At 41.7% G+C, this 19,899-nt stretch overlaps 1 protein-coding gene across 2 annotated transcripts in view; it reads left to right on the forward strand.

Annotated features, from left to right (window-relative positions):
- Window positions 1–201: 201 nt before the first annotated feature.
- The window catches only part of AR (androgen receptor), a 206,626-nt gene continuing 186,928 nt past the window's right edge, over window positions 202–19,899 (forward strand). Inside the window, exons 1-2 of one of the 2 annotated variants that reach the window (XM_032329948.1) lie at window positions 202–1,521; window positions 1,552–2,916. In XM_032329948.1, coding sequence (XP_032185839.1) covers window positions 1,361–1,521; window positions 1,552–2,916 — 1,526 coding nt within the window. In that variant the 5' untranslated portion in view covers window positions 202–1,360. Of the gene's footprint in view, window positions 2,917–19,899 lie in introns of both variants that reach the window. The other variant, XM_032329947.1, reaches the window with a different exon arrangement.

The raw sequence follows: 19,899 nt of genomic DNA on the forward strand, positions 1-19,899 counted from the left end.
CCTGCAAGTAAGAGGTATTCAGGGAGCTAGGGCCCTCCTGGGCTACAGAAATCCACTCCCGCCTTCACCCACGCTGCGCCAGCACTCATTTCTCCAAAGCCACTAGGCGTTAGCGCGCAGTGAGGGGAGGAGAGAAAAGGAAAGGGGAGGGGAGGGAGAAAGGAGGTGGGAAGGCAAGGAGGCCGGCCCGGCGGGGGCGGGACCGACTAGCAAACTGTTGCATTTGCTCTCCACCTCCCAGCGCCCCTTCCGAGATCCCAGTGAGCCAGCGTGCTGGGAGAGCTGGAGGGTCCGGAGCAAACGCAGAGGCAGAAGAGGCAACAGAGGAAAGCGACCTAGATAGCCACTCCAGTGCAGGACAGGCGCCTAAGGGACGTACGGCGTCAACCCCAGCTGGGTTTCAGCGACAGCGAACGCTTCTTCCAGTGTGGCGGCTCGAAGCCGCCGCCCCAGAGCTGCCCTTTCCTCTTCGGTGAAGTTTTTAAAAACAGCTAGAGACTCGGAGGAAGCGAGGAAAGTGCCGGGTAGGACTGAGGGCTGCCTTTGTCCTCCTCCCCTTCACCCCGCCCCCCCCTCCTCTTCTGTTGCTGCCTCTGCCAGCTCCTCTCTGCCCGTCCCCCTACCCACTCCCCGCCCCCAGTCGGCCCAACGCTGCCAGCCCGAGTTTGCAGAGAGGTAACTCCCTTTGGCTGCGAACAGGCGAGCTAGCTGCACGTTGCAAAGAGGGCTTTGGGGAGCCGGGCAACCAGTGAGCCGCTTCAGCACTGCAGCTGGGACCGGGCTAGTTAGGCGGTACGCGGGGTGGGCCCCCAGGTTCCCCTCATTTCCTTTCCACCTCCTACTGCACGCAGCAGCCGGCCCCTTTTGCAGGACCATACACCAAACAATGAAAGGCCAGAGGGCAGTGGGGGCTTCAGTAGACGATTAAAAACGAAAACAAAAAGAATCAAACCTAACCAAACAAACCCTCAAACCCAAAATAAAGCATAAAGAGAATAACCCGGTTCCTACTTGCACCTGCTTCAGTGGACACTGAATTTGGAAGGCAGAGGGGTTTTCTTGTTTTTGTTTTGTTTCCTTTGAGACTTGGGCATCTCTTGACTCTACCCTCCCAAAATTTCAGGAGCAGGCTGTGAGCGTAGCAAGGCAGATCGTGTCCAGTGCTTGTTTTCCTGTACAGGAGACCTCAAGGCTGACAGAGTGCTCTTGCGTGGTTATTCCTGCAAGTTTCTTTCCCAGGAGCTTCCCGCAGGTGGGCAATTAGCTGCAGGGACTACCGCATCGCAGCCTGTTGAACTCCTAGCTAGAGAAGGGGAACCGGGATAAAGGAATTAGGTGGAAGAGTCAGCCAAGCTCAAGGATGGAGGTTCAGTTAGGGCTAGGGAGGGTCTATCCCCGGCCGCCATCCAAGACGTATCGAGGAGCTTTCCAGAACCTGTTCCAGAGCGTGCGCGAAGTGATCCAGAACCCGGGCCCACGGCACCCTGAGGCCGCGAGTGCAGCACCTCCCGGCGCCCGTTTGCAGCAGCACCAGCAGCAGCAGCAGCAGCAGCAGCAGCAGCAGCAGCAGCAGCAGCAGCAGGAGACCAGTTCTCGGCAGCAGCAGCAGCAGCAACAGCAGCAGGGTGACGATGGCTCTCCCCAAGCCCAGAGAAGAGGCCCCACAGGTTACCTGGCCCTGGACGAGGAACAGCAGCCTTCCCAACAACAGTCAGCCCACAAGGGCCATCCGGAGAGCGGCTGCGTTCCAGAGCCTGGAGCTGCTTCAGCCACCGGCAAGGGGCTGCAACAGCAGCAGCCAGCACCACCGGACGAGGATGACTCAGCTGCCCCATCCACGTTGTCCCTGCTGGGCCCCACTTTCCCGGGCTTAAGTAGCTGTTCCACCGATCTTAAAGACATCCTGAGCGAGGCCGGCACAATGCAACTCCTTCAGCAGCAGCAGGAGGTAGTATCCGAAGGTAGCAGCAGCGGGAGAGCGAGGGAGGCCGCTGGTGCTCCCACCTCGTCCAAGGACAGTTACCTAGGGGGCAGTTCGACCATCTCGGACAGCGCCAAGGAGTTGTGTAAGGCAGTGTCGGTGTCCATGGGCTTGGGTGTGGAGACATTGGAGCATCTGAGTCCTGGGGAACAGCTTCGGGGGGATTGCATGTATGCCCCAATCCTGGGAGGTCCACCCGCGGTACGTCCCTGCGCCTCGCTGGCCGAATGCAAAGGTTCTCTGCTGGATGACGGCGGAAGCAAGGGCACGGAAGAAACTGCTGAGTATTCTCCTTTCAAGGCAGGTTATGCCAAAGGGTTGGATGGCGACAGCCTGGGTTGTTCGGGCACGAGTGAAGCCGGGGGCTCCGGAACACTTGAGCTGCCATCCACCCTTTCTCTCTACAAGTCGGGAGCACTAGATGAAGCGGCGGCTTATCAGAATCGCGACTACTACAACTTTCCGCTTGCCCTAGCCGGGCCGCCGCCCCCTCCGCCACCTCCCCATCCTCACGCCCGCATCAAGCTGGAAAGCCCGCTGGACTACGGCAGCGCCTGGGCGGCTGCCGCTGCACAATGCCGTTACGGAGATCTGTCGAGCCTGCATGGTGGGGGTGCAGCGGGACCCAGCTCAGGATCACCCTCCACCACCGCCTCCTCTTCCTGGCACACTCTCTTCACAGCCGAAGAAGGCCAGCTGTATGGGCCCTGCGGCGGGAGCGGAGGCGGCAGCGCTGGCGAGGCAGGGTCTGTAGCCCCCTATGGCTACACTCGGCCACCTCAGGGTTTGGCAGGCCAGGAAGGTGACTTCCCGCCACCTGATGTGTGGTATCCGGGCGGTGTGGTGAGCAGAGTTCCCTATCCAAGTCCCAGCTGTGTCAAAAGCGAGATGAGCCCCTGGATGGAGAGCTACTCTGGACCCTATGGGGACATGCGGTAAGTTTCTCCTCCTAGACATGTCTTGAATGTAGTTAGTCGGCTTCTGGGGTATCTTTCCTCTCCTACCTATGGGAACACTCTACCCTGTGAGAGTTCAACAGTGTTCCATAAAAAATAAGGCCATCCTAAATCTGGAGACTTCTGGGTATTCCTAGCCTGTCAAAGATAAGACCATTGTGCTCAGAACCCCCACTGTGTGCCCCAGTCCCCACCACCGAGGCCCCTGGGTGCTGGTGTGTGCCCTTCCAGATACCATAAGGACACCTCCCTTACCTCTAGCCCTTTAAAATCCTCAGTACCTCATGGTGCTCCATGTCCCAAAGGCTCCCAACTTAAATCCAATAGTAAGAGCCACCTTCAGAAATAAAGCTCTTAAGCCCTCCCGTAATTTTTCTTCTCCCTCTTCCCAAATCTGAGGACCCGGACAGGAAATATGGGCAGTTTCATCTCTTAGAGTGTGTTAGGGTTTGCCCTCCAGCCTGTGGCCATCTTAGCAGGTTAAAGGCAAAAAGACCGGCCCAAATTTTTCTCAGTCCGCCTCCTCCAAAGAGATAAAATGGAGGTGCTGGATTAAGGGAAGAAGGTCTGAGTTCTCTGGTTTCTAAGGGCCACTCCGTGAAGACAGGGCGAAGTACATTCCCTGGCAACAATTGAGGACTTGCCCCAGGGTTGGAGTCGGCAGAGAGAATCTAACCCGGCAGGAGAGCAACCAAAGGTAGAGGAAAAGGAGAGGACAATTTTGTAGGTAAACACTGGGCAGTATTTACTCTCACAGGTTGACCATATTGGAAGTAGCTGCTTGAGTCGGTTTTCTCTTGTAAACTGTTTATTTTCTCTATGGAGTACAACAGATCCACAGTCCCCTACTTCAAGTTTGTATCAGGCCCATAAAAGAGGAGAATTTTTTTAAATAAATAATTTAGCCAGGTTTGAATCTGACTTATAAAGTGTTGGAAAATTTACTTAAGAATTTCCTGCTATTCCAGTGTGCTCAGAAATTGCTTTTAGGAGGGAGGAGTGAGGCTCTCTCATATATTCCTTCATTTTTAAGAATATGCTTGCGTTTTGTAATTAAAATGATGTTGTCCTACAGTGTTATATTAGATGTGCTTGTATTTTGAAACATGAGCTGTTACCTCTAACAAATTTAGTAAGAACTGTTAGGGACCTAAAGCCATAATTTTGCCCATGAGTTTTAATTAGGATATGAGAAAAGTGGTGATCAGTTTCACCTTGCTTATTAAAAATTCTTCCCACATTTGTTGAGCTTATTGGAGATCATGTTGAAGATCCTCTCCCCAACCCCAACAAAGATATTAGTCTATCTCAGTGAGAGAGGGAATACTAACCAAGGAACTAACTCCTTAGGTGTGCTGGGTACTTATGTGCCCTTGGAGTTATGTCTTGTTATGTTTTGTTTTAGCTGTTTTGTTTTATCTGTGACTTTTCCAAAATGTCTTTGTTGGCCTTCACATCGTTGGCGACTTAAATCTAACAATTTGCCTCCTTTCACTGATGCTTTTGTTCCTGGAAGGTTGATAGAACAGTGTTAGGACAGAAAGAGGAGGATAGGATTTCATAAAATATTATTTTTAGGGTTATTGAAGAAACAGCTTCTTACCAGTCTTTACATCCTAGTATTAGATTTTAAGTGTTTAGTTTACAGGATTTTCAAAGGTCATCAAAATGTTTTCCAGTTAGTATTTTTTGAAATATTTTTGCAATGTGGTTATACTGTGGAATAAAAGGTTTTCTTCATTTTATAAGAACAGATTTACTTGGTATGGTCAATTTTTTTTCCCCCTAGGGTTGTTGCTAGTCAGTTCTACGATGAACTTTTTTGAGGGATGGGGATGTCTCAGGTGCTTCTTTACATAACCATAATGCTAAACTGGAACCTTCTCTCTTCTGCACACCTTCCCCAACAATTAACTCATTAATAGGGAGGGAATGAACAATTTCGCATCTTCGTTAAGGGATGTGTTTCTTTGAAAATATAACCTGAGATTTACAGGAAGTAGCTATAGAAAGCAAAAAGTTCTTCCTATCAGGTGTGGAGTAAGCTTGGTTATTTCATCCCATGTCTTAGTGGGAGATTTTCTCTGTTAGAAAGACCTGCTTAAATTAATGGCGTTAAATAGTGAGAATTTAGCAGTACCCAAAGAAAGTAAAAGATAATGAATCTTTACCGGTTTGTGGTTGCAGCACTGGCTTTGAGAGTCTGGTGAAAGGGAAAACTGGCATTCCTGTCTTGTGGGTTGAAGGAGAATTTTCATTTCTAGGATATAGAAAATTGTTGAGTCAGTTTGTTAAAAATTTTCAGTTTTATCAGAATGCAACCAACCCCAGTCTAAAAGTTGACATTTTCTTACTTTTTCTTTCTTTCCCTCACTTTGTTGGGGCACAGTTTGGTGAAAGGCAGGAGATTTTTAAAGCCAAAGCGAAAACTTCCACCCTGTCTATATTGCATGCATTGTGTGCAAATTCGAGTTAAAAGATCTAAAAATTCTAGAAGCTTCAAATAATGTCGGATTCCTCCCTTTCCCAATTGTGTGTGTTCATCCATATTAGTTAATTGGAGGAGGGGGTTAACTTTAGTTACTTTTAGAATAACTCTATGTTCTTCTACATCTACAATGCTTCTGCTCAAAGGAGAGAGGCGGGAGGAGAGAATCTGAAGGTGGTCCTTTAAAACAAAACAAAAATGAACAACAACAACTTAATTTAGCATGTGGTTTGAACAGAAGGAATAATAAAAATTGATGGGGCTTGTGTACAACCCTGATGTTATTTAATGGAGCTGTCTTCTTTCAGAGATCAAACAAAACTACAACTTTGTTAATTGACCACCTGCCCACTTGACAGAACTAAAACCTTTTATATTTCAGCAAGCAGCACAATAATATGGAAAATATTCTTGGGAGTTGAGCCCCAAGGAAGACAGTGCCAGAATAAAAGCTGGGATTTAGATTAATTATCCGGATGCAAAAAGAACATTTTAATTTTTCTCTTGGTAACTTGTTCTGTCTTTATATGATAGGTAGTATTTTTGTAGTGCTTTGAGATCGGCAAATCCTGCTTTTTTCCCTCTTAGTTATTTAAGAAGAAGACATTTTATTAATCCCCTTTACATCTGCTCTCCCTTCTTCAGTTATCAGGTAAGTTTTATGATTATTTTGCAAGGAGCAGTTTATTTTCTAATGCAGAATTTTGCTTTGGAACGAAGATAGTCTGACGCTTTCTGTCCATAGTCCTTGAGAGTCAGTATGTTGTAAAGAAGGATCCTTTCTTCATCGTCAGCAAATAACTAGTGAGTTATGTTTGGGTACCAGTGATCAGAACCAGAGGACCAAGTAGCCACACTGGGTAGTATCTCATTTAGAAGTATGTGCAAGATGTACTGATGGAAGTCTCCTCTTTGTTGTCCACAGAGTATCTCTTTTAGCTCGGCCAAAGGTTAACATCAGTAAAAGATGTTTTCCAAGAAGCTTGTAGCCTTCCAATTGCGGGGTCACTTTGGGGCACTTTCTTGCCAGTGCTAATTTTACCTCATCAGACTTCCATTCTCTGTGTTGTAAACTTAGATATATCAATATAATATATTGAATTTGGGGGCACATTAAATTTTCTTTTTTAAGTGTCTTTTTTCCCTGTAATAATTTTCTCTCTTGGTGTGCATATACACATTTAAAACAATGAATCCTTAGGATTCTGACTCTTATTTGTACCCTGACTGCTCTTGGTGAGATTATGAGTTGAAGTTAGGGACCTAGACAATTTTATTTTATTTTTCCATGGTGGTATCAAGACCATCAGTTTCATTTGGAAGTCTGCTCAAACAGGGAACAGAATGCAGGCTAGGTGTGGTAAGCAAAGGACTTATTTTATAATCAAACCTGAAATCATGATTCTGAAAAATGAAAAGCAAACAAAAATCAAGTTTTTTGAGGTTGGTTAGAGAGGGTAAAGGAAACCTCTCCCCACCCCCTACCTCCACCATTTTCTCTTTGTCTGCAGCTTTCTCAAGTGCTGCCTGTCCCAGATTTTCTTTCATTTCTCTTCTTTCGTGCTTTTAACTAAATGGAAACATAGACACTTCTTTCTACTTTTTGGGGTTTTTTCTTCATTACACCTGTGGCATGCCCCTAAAGTTTTTTTGTTTTTGTTTTTTTTAAACATCCGGAGAGTAACCGATCAGATCTATCCCAGCACCTTTCTTGTAAGGCTAGATGACTTGAGGGGAGTGCAGAATTAATAGCTGGGCTTTTTTAGCTTCAGATTAGAGCCTGATTCAAGAGTTCCTGAGGAAGCTAAACTAGATGGCTTGAGGACCTGGTGATTTAATGAAGTATTTTGCCAGCTGCTGTCTCTCTCTTTTAATCTGTCTCTGTTTACTTGCCATTTTGGCAACCTTTTCTCACAGCCTGAAAATAACCAGACCCTCACTGAGACTGTGCTGGGTCAGACCTCCACCACACTTTCACAAGCAGTACTTAAATCTATGTGTGAGGATGCTTGTTAGAAGTGACTGGCTGGGCCAATAAATATGCTGATGATATGTAAAGTAATCATTTGAAAACAAAGAAAGATATTGAATAAGCTATTCTACCTGAGAATTCCCCTACCATCTTTCCATCAAGTTCTGAAATGTTGAATTCAGAGTTAAGTTATCCTCATCTTTTTTTTTTAAGATTTTATTTATTTATTTAACAGAGGTCACAGGTAGGCAGAGAGGCAGGCAGAGACAGAGAGAGAGAGGAGGAAGCAGGCTCCCCGCTGAGCAGAGAGGCCCATGTGGGCTCCCTCCCAGGGCCCTGGGATTATGACCTGAGCAGAAGGCAGAGGCTTTAACCCACTGAGCCACCCAGGAGCCCCAAATTATCCTCATTTTAAACACAAAGCTGATTTTTTTTTCCCATTCCTTGTAATGCTCTCTACAGTTACCAGTATTGGTTGGCATTTGTCATATTTGAAGAGAATTATGAAATCTCACATTTATAGCACCCTTTTCAAAGAAAAGACCCAGTGTCTTATAGTTTACTGGCTAACACTTAAATAAGTTTGAGTAGGCCAGGAGGATGCTTAGTGAACAACCCTTTGCTCCTTGAGGGTATAGAAATAGTTGAGTTTTCTGTAATATTTGTTTACCATATGGAGAAACTTCTCTAGAGTAGCACTTACCAGCTTTTTTTCTATAAGCTGCCTGCCTGAAAGATGTTTTAGATTGTTGCTCAGTAAGGGCTACTTTCAGTGGGTGTTGCATGGAAATGATAGGACTGTGAATAATGCACAATCCCTTGCACCCTCATGGGTGCCACCAGCCTTTCTCACTTAAACCATTTCCTGCTACCAACCTACAGGCCACATTAGGGTTGAGAGTAGCTCATCCAGATAAGCCTAAAACTCTAGAAGAGCTGGTTACTTGAGAATGCCGTGGATTTAGATCAGGTAATACCTGAATTTTATTTTATTTTTTAATAAAGGCTTTACTGAGGGGCGCCTGGGTGGCTCAGTAGGTTAAAGCCTCTGCCTTCTGCTCAGGTTATGATCCCAGGGTCCTGGGATCAAGCCCCACATTGGGCTATCTGCTTAGCAGGGAGCCTGATCCCTCCTCTCATTCTCTCTCTCTCTGCCCGGCTCTCTGCCTACTTGTGATCTCTGTCTGTCAATAAATAAATAAATAAATAAATAGGGGTGCCTGGGTGGCTCAGTGGGTTAAAGCCTCTGCTTTAGGCTCGGGTCATGATCCCAGGGTCCTGGGATTGAGCCCCGCATCGGGCTCTCTGCTCGGCAGGGAGCCTGCTTCCTCCTCTTTCTCTGTCTGCCTCTCTGCCTACTTGTGATCTCTGTCTGTGAAATAAATAAATAAAATCTTTAAAAAATAAAATAAAAATAAAAATAAAAATAAATAAATAAATAAATAATATCTTTAAAAAGAACCACTTTAATTAAAAAAGCTTTATTGAAACATAATTCATTTTCATCCTTTAAAAATGTGCTGCTCAGGATGCCTGGCTAAGCCTCTGCCTTCAGCTGAAGTCATGATCCTAGGGTCTTGGAATCCAGCCCCAATTCAGGCTCCCTTCTCAGCGAGAAGCCGTCTTCTCCCTCTGCCCCTGCCCCCCACTCATGCTCACTGTCTCTCTTTCTCAAATTAATAAATACAGTATTTAAAAAAAAGTGTGCAGTTCAAAGGTTTTTGGTATATTAGTTGTATTCAGAGTTGGGAAACGAGCACCACTATTTTAAAATCTTTTAATCAAAAAGGTACAAACATCTAATCTTAAAATAAATAGCCATAGGGGTATAATACACAGCATGCTGACTATAAGTTAATAATACTGTAGTGCATACTTGAAAGTCACCAAAAGAGTAAATCCCGAAAGTTCTAATCACAACAAAAACAAATTTTTGTAACTTTGTATGGTGACAGTTAGTAACTAGACTTACTGAGGTGATCATTTCACAATGTATACAAGTATTGAATCACTATGTTGTACACCTGAAACACAATGTTATTTGTCAGTTATATCTCTCTAAAACTAAAGAAAATAAATGCAATAAAATAAAATAAAATATTTTAGTCATCTAGTGTCACTCCCCGATGCCAAACACTGAACAACTATCAACCACCAATCTACTTTTGGTCTCAGTGGGTTTGCTTATTTTAACATTTCATTTAAATGGAATCATGCCATATGTGATCTTTTGTGGTCAGCTTCTTTCATACAAAATAATATTTTCAGTGTTCATCCATGATGAGGCAGGTATCAGTATTCTTTTTTATAGTCTTTATTCTTTTTTATAGCCAAATAATGTTCCATCATACAGATGTATCACATTTTATCTACCTGTGTATCAATTGTTGAACATTATAGTTCTTTCCACCTTTGACTTCTATGACCAGTACTTCTATGGACATTTATGAAAATTCATACAAATGTTTTGTGGGTATACGAATATGATATTTTTAATTCTTTTGGGTACATACCTAAGAATGGAGTTTCAGGATTATATGGTAACTCTGTGTTTGACCTTTTGAGGAACTCACAAACTGTTTTCATAATTGACTGCACCATTTTACAATCTCACCAGCAATATATGAGGGTTCCAGTGTTTCTACATCCTTCCAATATGTGTTGTCTTTTTATATTTGTCCTTAGTGTGTGTGAAGTGCCATCTCAAAATGGTTTGTCATTTGCATTTCTTTAATAGCCAGTAACATTGCCCATATTTTCATGTCCTTATTGGCTGTTTGTATATTTTCTTTGAAAAAGTCTCTATTCAGAACCTTTACTCATTTTTAATTGGACTTTTTGTCTTTTTATTATTGACTTCTAAGAGGTTTTTTTTTAAGATTTTATTTATTTATTTGACAGACAGAGATCACAAGTAGGCAGAGACATGGGCAGAGAGGAGGCAGAGAGGAGGAAGCAGGCCCCCTGCCAAGCAGAGAGCCCGATGTGGGGCTCGATCCCAGGACCCTGAGATCATGACCTGAGCCGAAGGCAGAGGATTCACTCACTGAGCCACCCAGGAGCCCCAAGTTCTAAGAGTTTTTTTGATGTGTTCTGGATACAGGTCCTGTAACAAATTACGATTTGTGAATATATATTGTATTCTGTGAGTTGTCTTTTCATTCATTGAAGCACAAAAATTCTGAATTTTGATAAAGTCCAATCTATTGTTTTCTTAGGTGGCTTGTGATTTTGGTGTCATATATAAGAAAGGTCTACCTAATCGAAGGTCACAAAGATTCATACCTAGGCTTCCTTCCTAACTATTAAGTTTTGGGTTTTGATTGATTTTCAGTTTTTATATAACTCATAAGATGTGAATAGGGTTCAGTTTCATTCTTTTGCATGTAGATATCAACAAATGATGTAGTTATCACAACACCACTTGTGGATTCTTTCCTCATTTAACTGTCTTGGCACCCTTTGTATCAAATCAGTTGACTATAAACGTGAAGTTTTCTTTTTTCTTTCTTTCTAGACTCTGAATTATATCTCACTGCTTTTTTAGCAATATTATACTGTCTTAATTACTCTAGGTACTTAGTAAGTTTTGAAATGAGGAAGTGTGAGGCCAGTTGAGAATCTGATAGAGTTTATATTGAATCTGTAGATCAATCTGGGGAGTGCTGCCATCTCAACAATGTTAAATCTTCTGATCTGTGACCATGAGATCCTTTCATTTATTTAGCTCTTTTTCAGCAATGTTCTGTAGTTTTAAGAGTATAAATTTTGTACTTTTGTTAGATTTATTCCTAAATACTTTAATTTTAATGCTATCATGAATGAAATAGTTTTCTTTATATACCTTTGAAATTGTTCCCTGCCAGTATATAGCGATGGAATTGATTTTTGTATATTGACCTTGTATCTTGCAACCTTGCTGAAAGTACCTGAGTTCTGAACACCTCTGGGACTTAACAGACAGGTTTCTGTTGCTGTACTAAAGTTAAAGCATACTTTGTCCCAGCCTATATGAAGGCCACATAGGGACACTGTTCTCAAATTTCTTCAGCTGTAAATTGAAATTGGTGATGCCAGCCCTTTTCTGGATGAATAGAAGAACGTCTCTAAAATTATCAGGTCTTGAAGAACAGTAGGAAAGAAACCTAATAAAGTTTATGCAGTTAATAGTCCCCTTTTAGTATTTGGATTTGGAAACTACTAGCAAGGAGATGAGGAATTAATAATAATTTCTACATAGAAAACTAACATGAAGAAGTAACAAATGCAAACTAGGCCAAAGAAATAACTAGCTATATTTAGTTTATGTTTAGGTGTGTGTAAACAGCTGGAGTCATAATTTAATGTTTTTAAGTGCTGTCCTTTGGATAAAGTAAATGCCACCACTCCTTCTGGTGTGTATTTCTAGATGAGGAAATGGTTCATTTACTTTCATATAAACTGGACTTCTTTTTGGCAATGGACTCTATAACCATGAAGCAGAGATACAATTTACCTAAAGGGACTGAACTTTGGCCTCACTAACACTCTAGACTAAGGGTTATATCTAATTAGCTACAGCTTTTGTGTCCTGATAATGGTGCATAAACTGCAGGCCACTGAATAAAAGGTCCTATCATGACTCAGCTGTCTTTATAGATGACCTTATTAAAGTGATTTTTAAAAAGTACACATCCATCAACCACTTTTCATTAAACACCTGCTATATGCCTAGCTGTGTTCTATAAGGATGTCAGGGTAAAGAGGACACAATTCAGAAGTATCTTGAGATTACTGCCCTCAAGGAGTTTATAACCATTAAAACAACTACAACAAAGAATGACTACACTGTGATGCTGGTATGATGAGATGCTGGTTTGTATGGCACAGACTTCAAATGTGGGCATTTGAAAAGAAATGTATCAAGTTAGGCTGAGCTGGTCAGCAGTATTAGCAGTGGCTGCCTTTTATCCTCTATGGATTAAGTGGGGCATGACTGAACTCTAACAATAGATTATAGGTCTTGATGGATGTTTCAAACACTGGGAAGTGATAAGTCTCTAAAGACAATGACGAATGAACTCAAGTAAGGGGTTGAAGTATATTTCTGGTTTTTTTTCAGAAGTACCACCCCAGTTAAGTTAGTTACTAGTTTCTTCCTTAGTTCCTTTGGTTATATTATTGCACATACTGGGAACATGTTTTGGTATCTTTGACTATACAAGTCTTAGGAATAGGAATTAATTAAAATTGAGGGTGTCTATTCTTGGTGTGAGAGCTAATGAAGATATTAAATTAATTAAAATTGAGTGTGTCTATTCTTGGTGTGAAGATATCTAGTGGGGTGGTTAAATTAAGAATTATTATTCTGTTCTCAGAGTTTCCTTTGATCGTAGTGGCTTTCTTTGAGGTTCTGTATAAATGGCATTTCAGGGTGTTAATTAAGGGAGGGAAGTGAGAAGTACAAATCAAACAATTCTGGGAGTAAGGGGCATATGAAAGATTTTTTTTTTTAAATAAGGGCTTTGTTGAATTAGATGATGTAGCTTTTTGAAATGGTCCACCCTTTCTTTTTTTTTCTTTTTCTTTTTCTTTCTTTCTTTCTTTCTTTCTTTTTCTTTTTTTTTTTTTTTTTTTTTGTGGGAGAACGAGCCAGTGCAATGGCTTGTTTTTATTGGAAAGAGGAAACTTCACAGCACATTCTGAGTAAGTTAGTGCAAAGGCTCAGCTGGTGGGCCAGCTGGTGGGGCACCAGCTTGTAATGGGTTCCACAGCTAGGGCACCACTGGGCCTCACCTTTGTGGAGAACCAGATGACGGTACTATTGTCTTCTTCACAGATGCAGCCCACTATTAGCTTGTTGGTGATAGATGGGAATAAATTAGGGTCTTCCTTGGTGCCTGCAGCTGCCTTTGGGGCTAGCATATTGTATGGGTCCAGTCTTTTCCATGCAGCTATCATGACCTCCCTCTCCAGCCCAGTCGCCTGGTCATCATCAGTAGGAATACCACCTCCAGATGCCATGGTGCGCACCCTTTCAATCATAGATTCTGTTTTCTGTGGTTTGAGTAGATTCTTTGCTTGTGGAAGTGTAGTCCCACTATCTGGCCACTGGGGGGTGGAGGGGCTGCAACTGTCCTGTGGCAGGAATTTCCTGGGAATGGCTGGCCGCCTTTGTACAGGTTAACTTGAGCCAGAGCCACCTACTTTATTGTGGTACTTAGTATTTTATTTTTAATGTCCCTTCCCAAAGTGCAGAAAAACATTTTTAGTAACACTGATTCCTTAATACCTTTTTCTGAATGTGAAGCTGGGAGCAGTGACCTTGGATATATTCCAATAGCACTTTATAGTTACAGATCAGTTTCTTATCCCATTCTTGCTTTTCATCCTCTTTTCTACCCTCTACATGTAGCCAAGTTTCAAGTATAATACTCTTCATACTTTTATACTATTGTTACTTCCACTGTAAATATTATGTTCAGAGAGGTTAGGTAACACGTCTAAAGTCAAACAGCTTCAAAGTGACAGAGCTAGGATCTCCATCTTACTCTTTCTTTCTCAAATCAAATGTTCCTTTTATTTCAATCCCACTTCTGTCAAGTCATATATAGGGAGTAGGAGATTCAGAGAGACAAAGGAACCTTAATTGGTATCTATAATAGAAACTGCTAAAGCCTGTAAGGCTTTTGTGTCTCTTACTTACTCACCAGACTGAGTTTGGTATATTTTTAAAAAATATTTTATTTATTTATTTGACAGAGAGAGAACGAGAGATGACAAGTAGGCAGAGAGGCAGGCAGAGGGGGAGAAAGGAGCAGGCTCCCTGCTGAGCAGAGATTCAGATGCGGGGCTCAGTCCCAGGACCCTGAGATCATGATCTGAGCCAAAGGCAGAGGGCTTAGCCCACTGAGTCACCCAGGCGCCCGTGGTGGATTGGTATGTATAAGAGTTCTAGGTGCAAATAACCTACCATCCTATTTTATAATCTGAATTTATTCAACAAATACTTATGGAGCACTTATATGCCAAATTCTGTAATAGACACCAATGATACAACAGTGAACAAAGCAGACAAAAATCTTCCCTTTGTGGAGTTTACAGTGTAGTAAGAGGAGACTTAAGTGTCACAAAGAATAACTTAACAGATTGTGGGAGACAGAGATTAATTGTGGGAGAGACTATTTTATATTTGTTGGTCAGAGAAGGCCTTACTGAGAAGGTGATATTTGAGCAGAGACATGAAGGAAATGAAGGAGTGAGCCTCAGAGAGATCTTGGGTTGTAATATTCCAGACTCAAGCAACCACAAGCACAAAGGGCCTGAAATAGGAGCACACTTGGTGTGATGGAGGACAGCAGGGGGGTCTGTATGGCTAGTTTAAGTAAATGGAGAGTCATGTGAGATCAGACTTAATGAGGGGCATCACAAGTCTTCATTAGGACTTTGTTTTTGGGCACCTGGGTGGCTCAGTCCTTAAACATCTGCCTAGGGCTCAAGTCATGGTCTCAGGATCCTGGGATTGAGGACCGCAAAAGGCTCCCTGCTTGGCAGGGATTCTGCTTCTCCCTCTCCCACTCTACCTGCTGTGTTTCTTCTCTCACTGTGTCTCTCTCTGTCAAATAAATAAATAAAATCTTTTTTTTAAAAAGGACTTTGGTTTTTACTCTGATACGGGAATTCATTGGAGGGTTTTGAGCAGAAAAGTAATATGAATGACTTATATTTTAAAAGAATCCTTCTTCATAACATCTACCACTTTTTGATAGTACATGCATTTGTTTGCTGACTTACTGTCTGTGGAGAAGAGACTGTAAGAGCAAGGGGGAACCAGGTAGATGAGACTACCACAGTGATCTAGGCGAGAGGTGATGGTGGCTTAGACCAGGGTGGTATTGGTAGAAGAGAGAAGTGGCTGGATTCTGGATGTGTTCTGATGCTAGAGCCAATGGCATTTACTGACAGGTTAGGTATTCATTGTGAGAAGAGTCAGGGCTGGTTGCTCAGCTTCTGATCTGAGCATTGAAAAAATGTGATTATTAAAAAAAAAAGTGATTACCATTTACTGAGATGGTGAAGATTTTAAGTAAGAGCAGGTATTGTGTGAGGTGGGTAGGAATCAAGAGCTTGATTTTGGATTTATAAAGTTTAAGTTATCTGTTGAACATCCTGATGGCTTCCTCTCATTTTCCACGCAGTGCCCTCGGTTTTTTTTCCTTTTCAAGATTAATTGGGATTACTAGATTAATTAGATTAAGATTGATTAGAGAACTTGGGGCGCCTAGGTGGCTCAGTGGCTTAAACCTCTGCCTTTGGCTCAGGTCATGATCTTGGGGTTCTTGGGATCGAGTCCTGCATCAGGCGCTCTGCTCATCGGGGAGCCTGCTTCCCCCTCTCTCTTTGCCTACTTGTGATTTTGCTCTCTGTCAAATAAATAAATAAAATCTTAAAAAAAAGATTGATTAGAGATCTTGTTGGCTCTTTGTGCCCACTCCTCTCTCCCTTTTCTTTTATGAAAGCCTAGAAAAGGGTAGGGACTTATCCAGAGTGAAACAACAGACTGGCAATAGAGTTAGAGCATAAATTCAGTTCTCCTGGATCCCAACTAGGTACTTCTTTTCTCAGTATCATTCTAAAACCTCATTTGGAGTAGAGAGTGAGTCTTTTCTTCTTACCCAAACCTTAAACCTGGTAATTATATTAAACAGTGAGTAAATAACCACAACATTACACAAATTGGCTGCTATCTCCAATCAAACCAAAATATTATAATTATGTTTTCACTGGACCATATAACAAAATAACTTATCTATGAAAAACACAGTCAGAAGACTTTTAAAGGCTACTGGACTTTGATTACATCTGGAACCTACAGAGAATCTGAATAGAAATGGCCTGAGGTGGTAAAATATTATAATTCATGGAACCCGGGATACCATCATGTCCAACCAGATCATTTTATGGATGAGGTGTCTGAGGCACAGAGGTGGGAAGGAACTTCACCAAAATCAGGTAGAATGTTGGTGCCTTTTAGTCATAGTCTGTTCTGAGGTTGCTATATTGGAAAAGTCTATATTGTAAAAGTGGCTCCCCACCGAGAAGAAATAATTATAGTAATAGCAATAATAATGATAACACTTACCGTGTACCAAATTTTGGTACCTTACATGGATTAACTCATTAAATTCTCATAACAACCTTGGTAAATAGGCCCACAGAGGTTAAATAACTTACCCAAAGGTCACATAGCTAGGAAGTAGCAGAGCTTGTGTTTATACCCAGGGAGTCTGGCTTATAACTACAGTGTTATAACCACTGAGCAATACCAGCAGCTTCTCAGATTAGCCAGCCATTATGCTACCATTTAAAAAGACTGGGGGTACCTGGGTGGCTCAGTGGGTTAAGGCCTCTGCCTTCAGCTCAGGTCATGGTCCCAGGGTTCTGGGATTGGGCCGCATCCGCTCTGTGCTCAGCAGGGGGCCTGCTTCCCCCTCCCCCCTTCCTGCCTCTCTGCCTACTTGTGATCTCTGTCAAATAAATAAAATCTTTAAAAAGACTGGTTACTGGGATGACCTAATTATGTACTGCCTCTATTATAGTCTACTGATCCTCACCGAATAGCTGAGTGCCTGGGAATTAAAGTGGAGGTGGAGGGACACAAAGAAGGTAGTGGAAAGAAGTTGACCACTTATAATAGGAATTAGAAAGCAGAACTGTAGAAATTATTAAAAAGGGCCTAGAGTTACTGAGGTGATTGAAAATCTCAAAGCCAATACAAACCTGGGCAGTTTAGTGCCTGCTTAAATAGGAGGGCTAGCAAGTTAAGAAAAACTAAAATAGCTAAATTTCTGAAGTCAGGAATTATTTTTATGTGTTTTACATGTGTTAATTCAGTAATCCTCAAAATAACTCCCTGAGGTAGGTCGTGTTATCATTCCCATGTTATTGATAATGAAACAGATACAGAACAATTAAGCAACATACATGACTAAGATTATAAAACTAAGTGGAAGAGCCTATATTAGAACCTAGGCAGTTGACTCTACAGAACTTATATTCCTTTCCAGTACATTTAGGGAAAGGGGTACTACTCATACTAATTTTTTAAAAATATAAAAAATAGTGCATGAACTTAAAACATTTTGTAACTTTTATCCTTATAATACATCTGCTTCTTTTAAGTGTTCTTAGGAGGAAAGGTTCTTACCAAAGGTCACATGGTGAGTAAGTCGCAAAACCAGAGCTTAAATTTGAGGCTCCAGACTCCCAGACTTCTTTGTATTCTCTCACTTTGGCTTTCTTCTCACACAAACTTGTATCCCTCTGTTCCTCCTTCTGTATCATCCTACTCATTACTTTAAAAAAAAATAACTTTAAACAATCTGAGGGGTTTAGAAGCGGCGAGGGGTGGGAGGTTGGGGGAACCAGGTGGTGGGTATTAGAGAGGGCATGGACTGCATGGAGCACTGGGCGTGGTGCAAAAACAAGGAATACTGTTATGCTGAAAATTTAAAATATATATATATATATATATATATACATATTTAAAAAAATAACTTTATTCATCAGCAAGATTGGGCGGAGAATGGGGAAAATGATCAGATTCCATATTATTCTAGACACTGGACAAGTGGAACACAAATATCAGGGAAAAAAAGTCAGCTTGTGGAATTTTCCCTAAATAAAAAGCTCTTTACTGTATAACACGATGTTGCTTTGTCCTTCTAGGCTCAATTGAGTTGTGCAAGATCCCTAGGAAGACCTAAATGTGGTTGTCAGATAAAATTTTTGTTACTGTGGAAATAGAAAGAGGCAATTACAAATGTCTGCTTCTGTCCAGATTTTTTTTTAAAGAAGGTGCAATCTTACCACTCATAAGTGGTAACTACTTAATTATTTCTTTTGAAAGTTGACAGTACATAAGAGAAAGCATTTTACCAAACCTATCATATTGGGTCACCTTTCTGAAAGCATAGCCTAATTTTTAACTGGATGAAGAGGTGCATAAACTGAGAATTGGGAATAAAGATGGAAAACCTTGTTGATTGACGTTTGGGTGTAGAAAGGATTCCAAAACATGTTTTGGGTCTGTTTAATATGCTCACTCCTCCTCTCTTTCATCTTTGTTTAAAAATACAAAGGTTAACAAGTGTGTATTCTGTGGAGTTGAACAAGCTGTTTGATCAGGCTTTTAAATAAAAAAGACTAACCTAGACTGAGACATTTCAGTCATCAACTACCTAATTTTTGACAGAAAATGGTGACCATGCACATATTTTCAGAGGGTGTTTAGTTTGCTTTGGACACTTGCTGGACTTCACTGAGGTGCTGGATTGGCTCAAAATATGCTAAGTCAGATATGGAATTGAGTAGAGTGGGCTCTTCTTTAGGGACATTTCTACTCTTCCAAGTTAGAGTTCCCCATCAGAGATGACCCTACAGTATCTGGGAAAACTGCATTACAGTTTTAGGGAATTAATGTAGTGAAATGATGTATCGTTGTTTCCCAAAGCTTTCTCAGTCATTCCTTCTACCTGAGGTCAGATCCTCATCACCTCTTACCAGGATTAGTGCAGTGACCTCTTGCCTGCTCTCTTGAGTCCTCCCTGCTGCTCCCTGATTCATATTGTATTAATCCCACCAGGTTAACCTTCTTAAAGTTCATCTATAGTACTATATGTATTCTTTCATCCATTGGCCTATAACTTCTTGAGGGTTGAAATTCTAATTTACCTCTTCATTCCCAAAACTTAGTATGGAGGAAGCCTTGCTACACAGGTAATACCTGTTTGAAATTGCATCTCCTCCTCATTTGCTTATAGGTTAAAGTCCAAATTCTTTAAGTCTGGTGTTCAAGACTTTTCATGATCTGGCTTATTGTTCCAGCCTCAGGTCTTGTAATTCCCTTACAACAATCTTCAGCTCCAGCCATATGGTCTAGTCACTGTCACCTTAAACCATCCTTACTCCTTTCTTTATTCTTTGAACTTGATGTTTTTCCTATCATTCCTTTGACCTTGAAGCTATCCCAATTTTAATACCAGCCGTTCTTTTAAACTTAGTTCAAAAACAGTCTCCTACCACATAAAATTTCTCATCCCCTAACCCATACAGAAGTGATCTCTGTGACATAATATGGTTGAAAGAATGTAGGGTTTACTTTCCTCATCTGTAAATTAGGGCTAGAAATCTATAGTTTCTAAGTTTTGGGGCCGGAGAGGATCAGATGATATGGCATGTTAGGTTCAAGTCAGGAGTCAGTGCTTATGCCTTTTAGATGTATCCCTTTGTTCCTTCTTCATAGATATGGTACTTAGTTCCCTGAATTATGATAATTATTTGTGTGGATGTCTTATATATCTTCCTAAACTGTACTCTCTTTTAGGGTAAAAATTATTTCATGGATATCTTTGTGTAAAACACACAAAACACATACCTTAGCACTTAGCATATAGTAGGTATTCCATAAGTACTCTTTAATTAAGTGATTCTGGGTCAGTTGTATTAAGTGACTGCCAAAAAC

The sequence above is a fragment of the Mustela erminea genome, chromosome X (assembly GCF_009829155.1).
Source record: "Mustela erminea isolate mMusErm1 chromosome X, mMusErm1.Pri, whole genome shotgun sequence".
NCBI classification, from domain to species: Eukaryota; Metazoa; Chordata; class Mammalia; order Carnivora; family Mustelidae; genus Mustela; species Mustela erminea.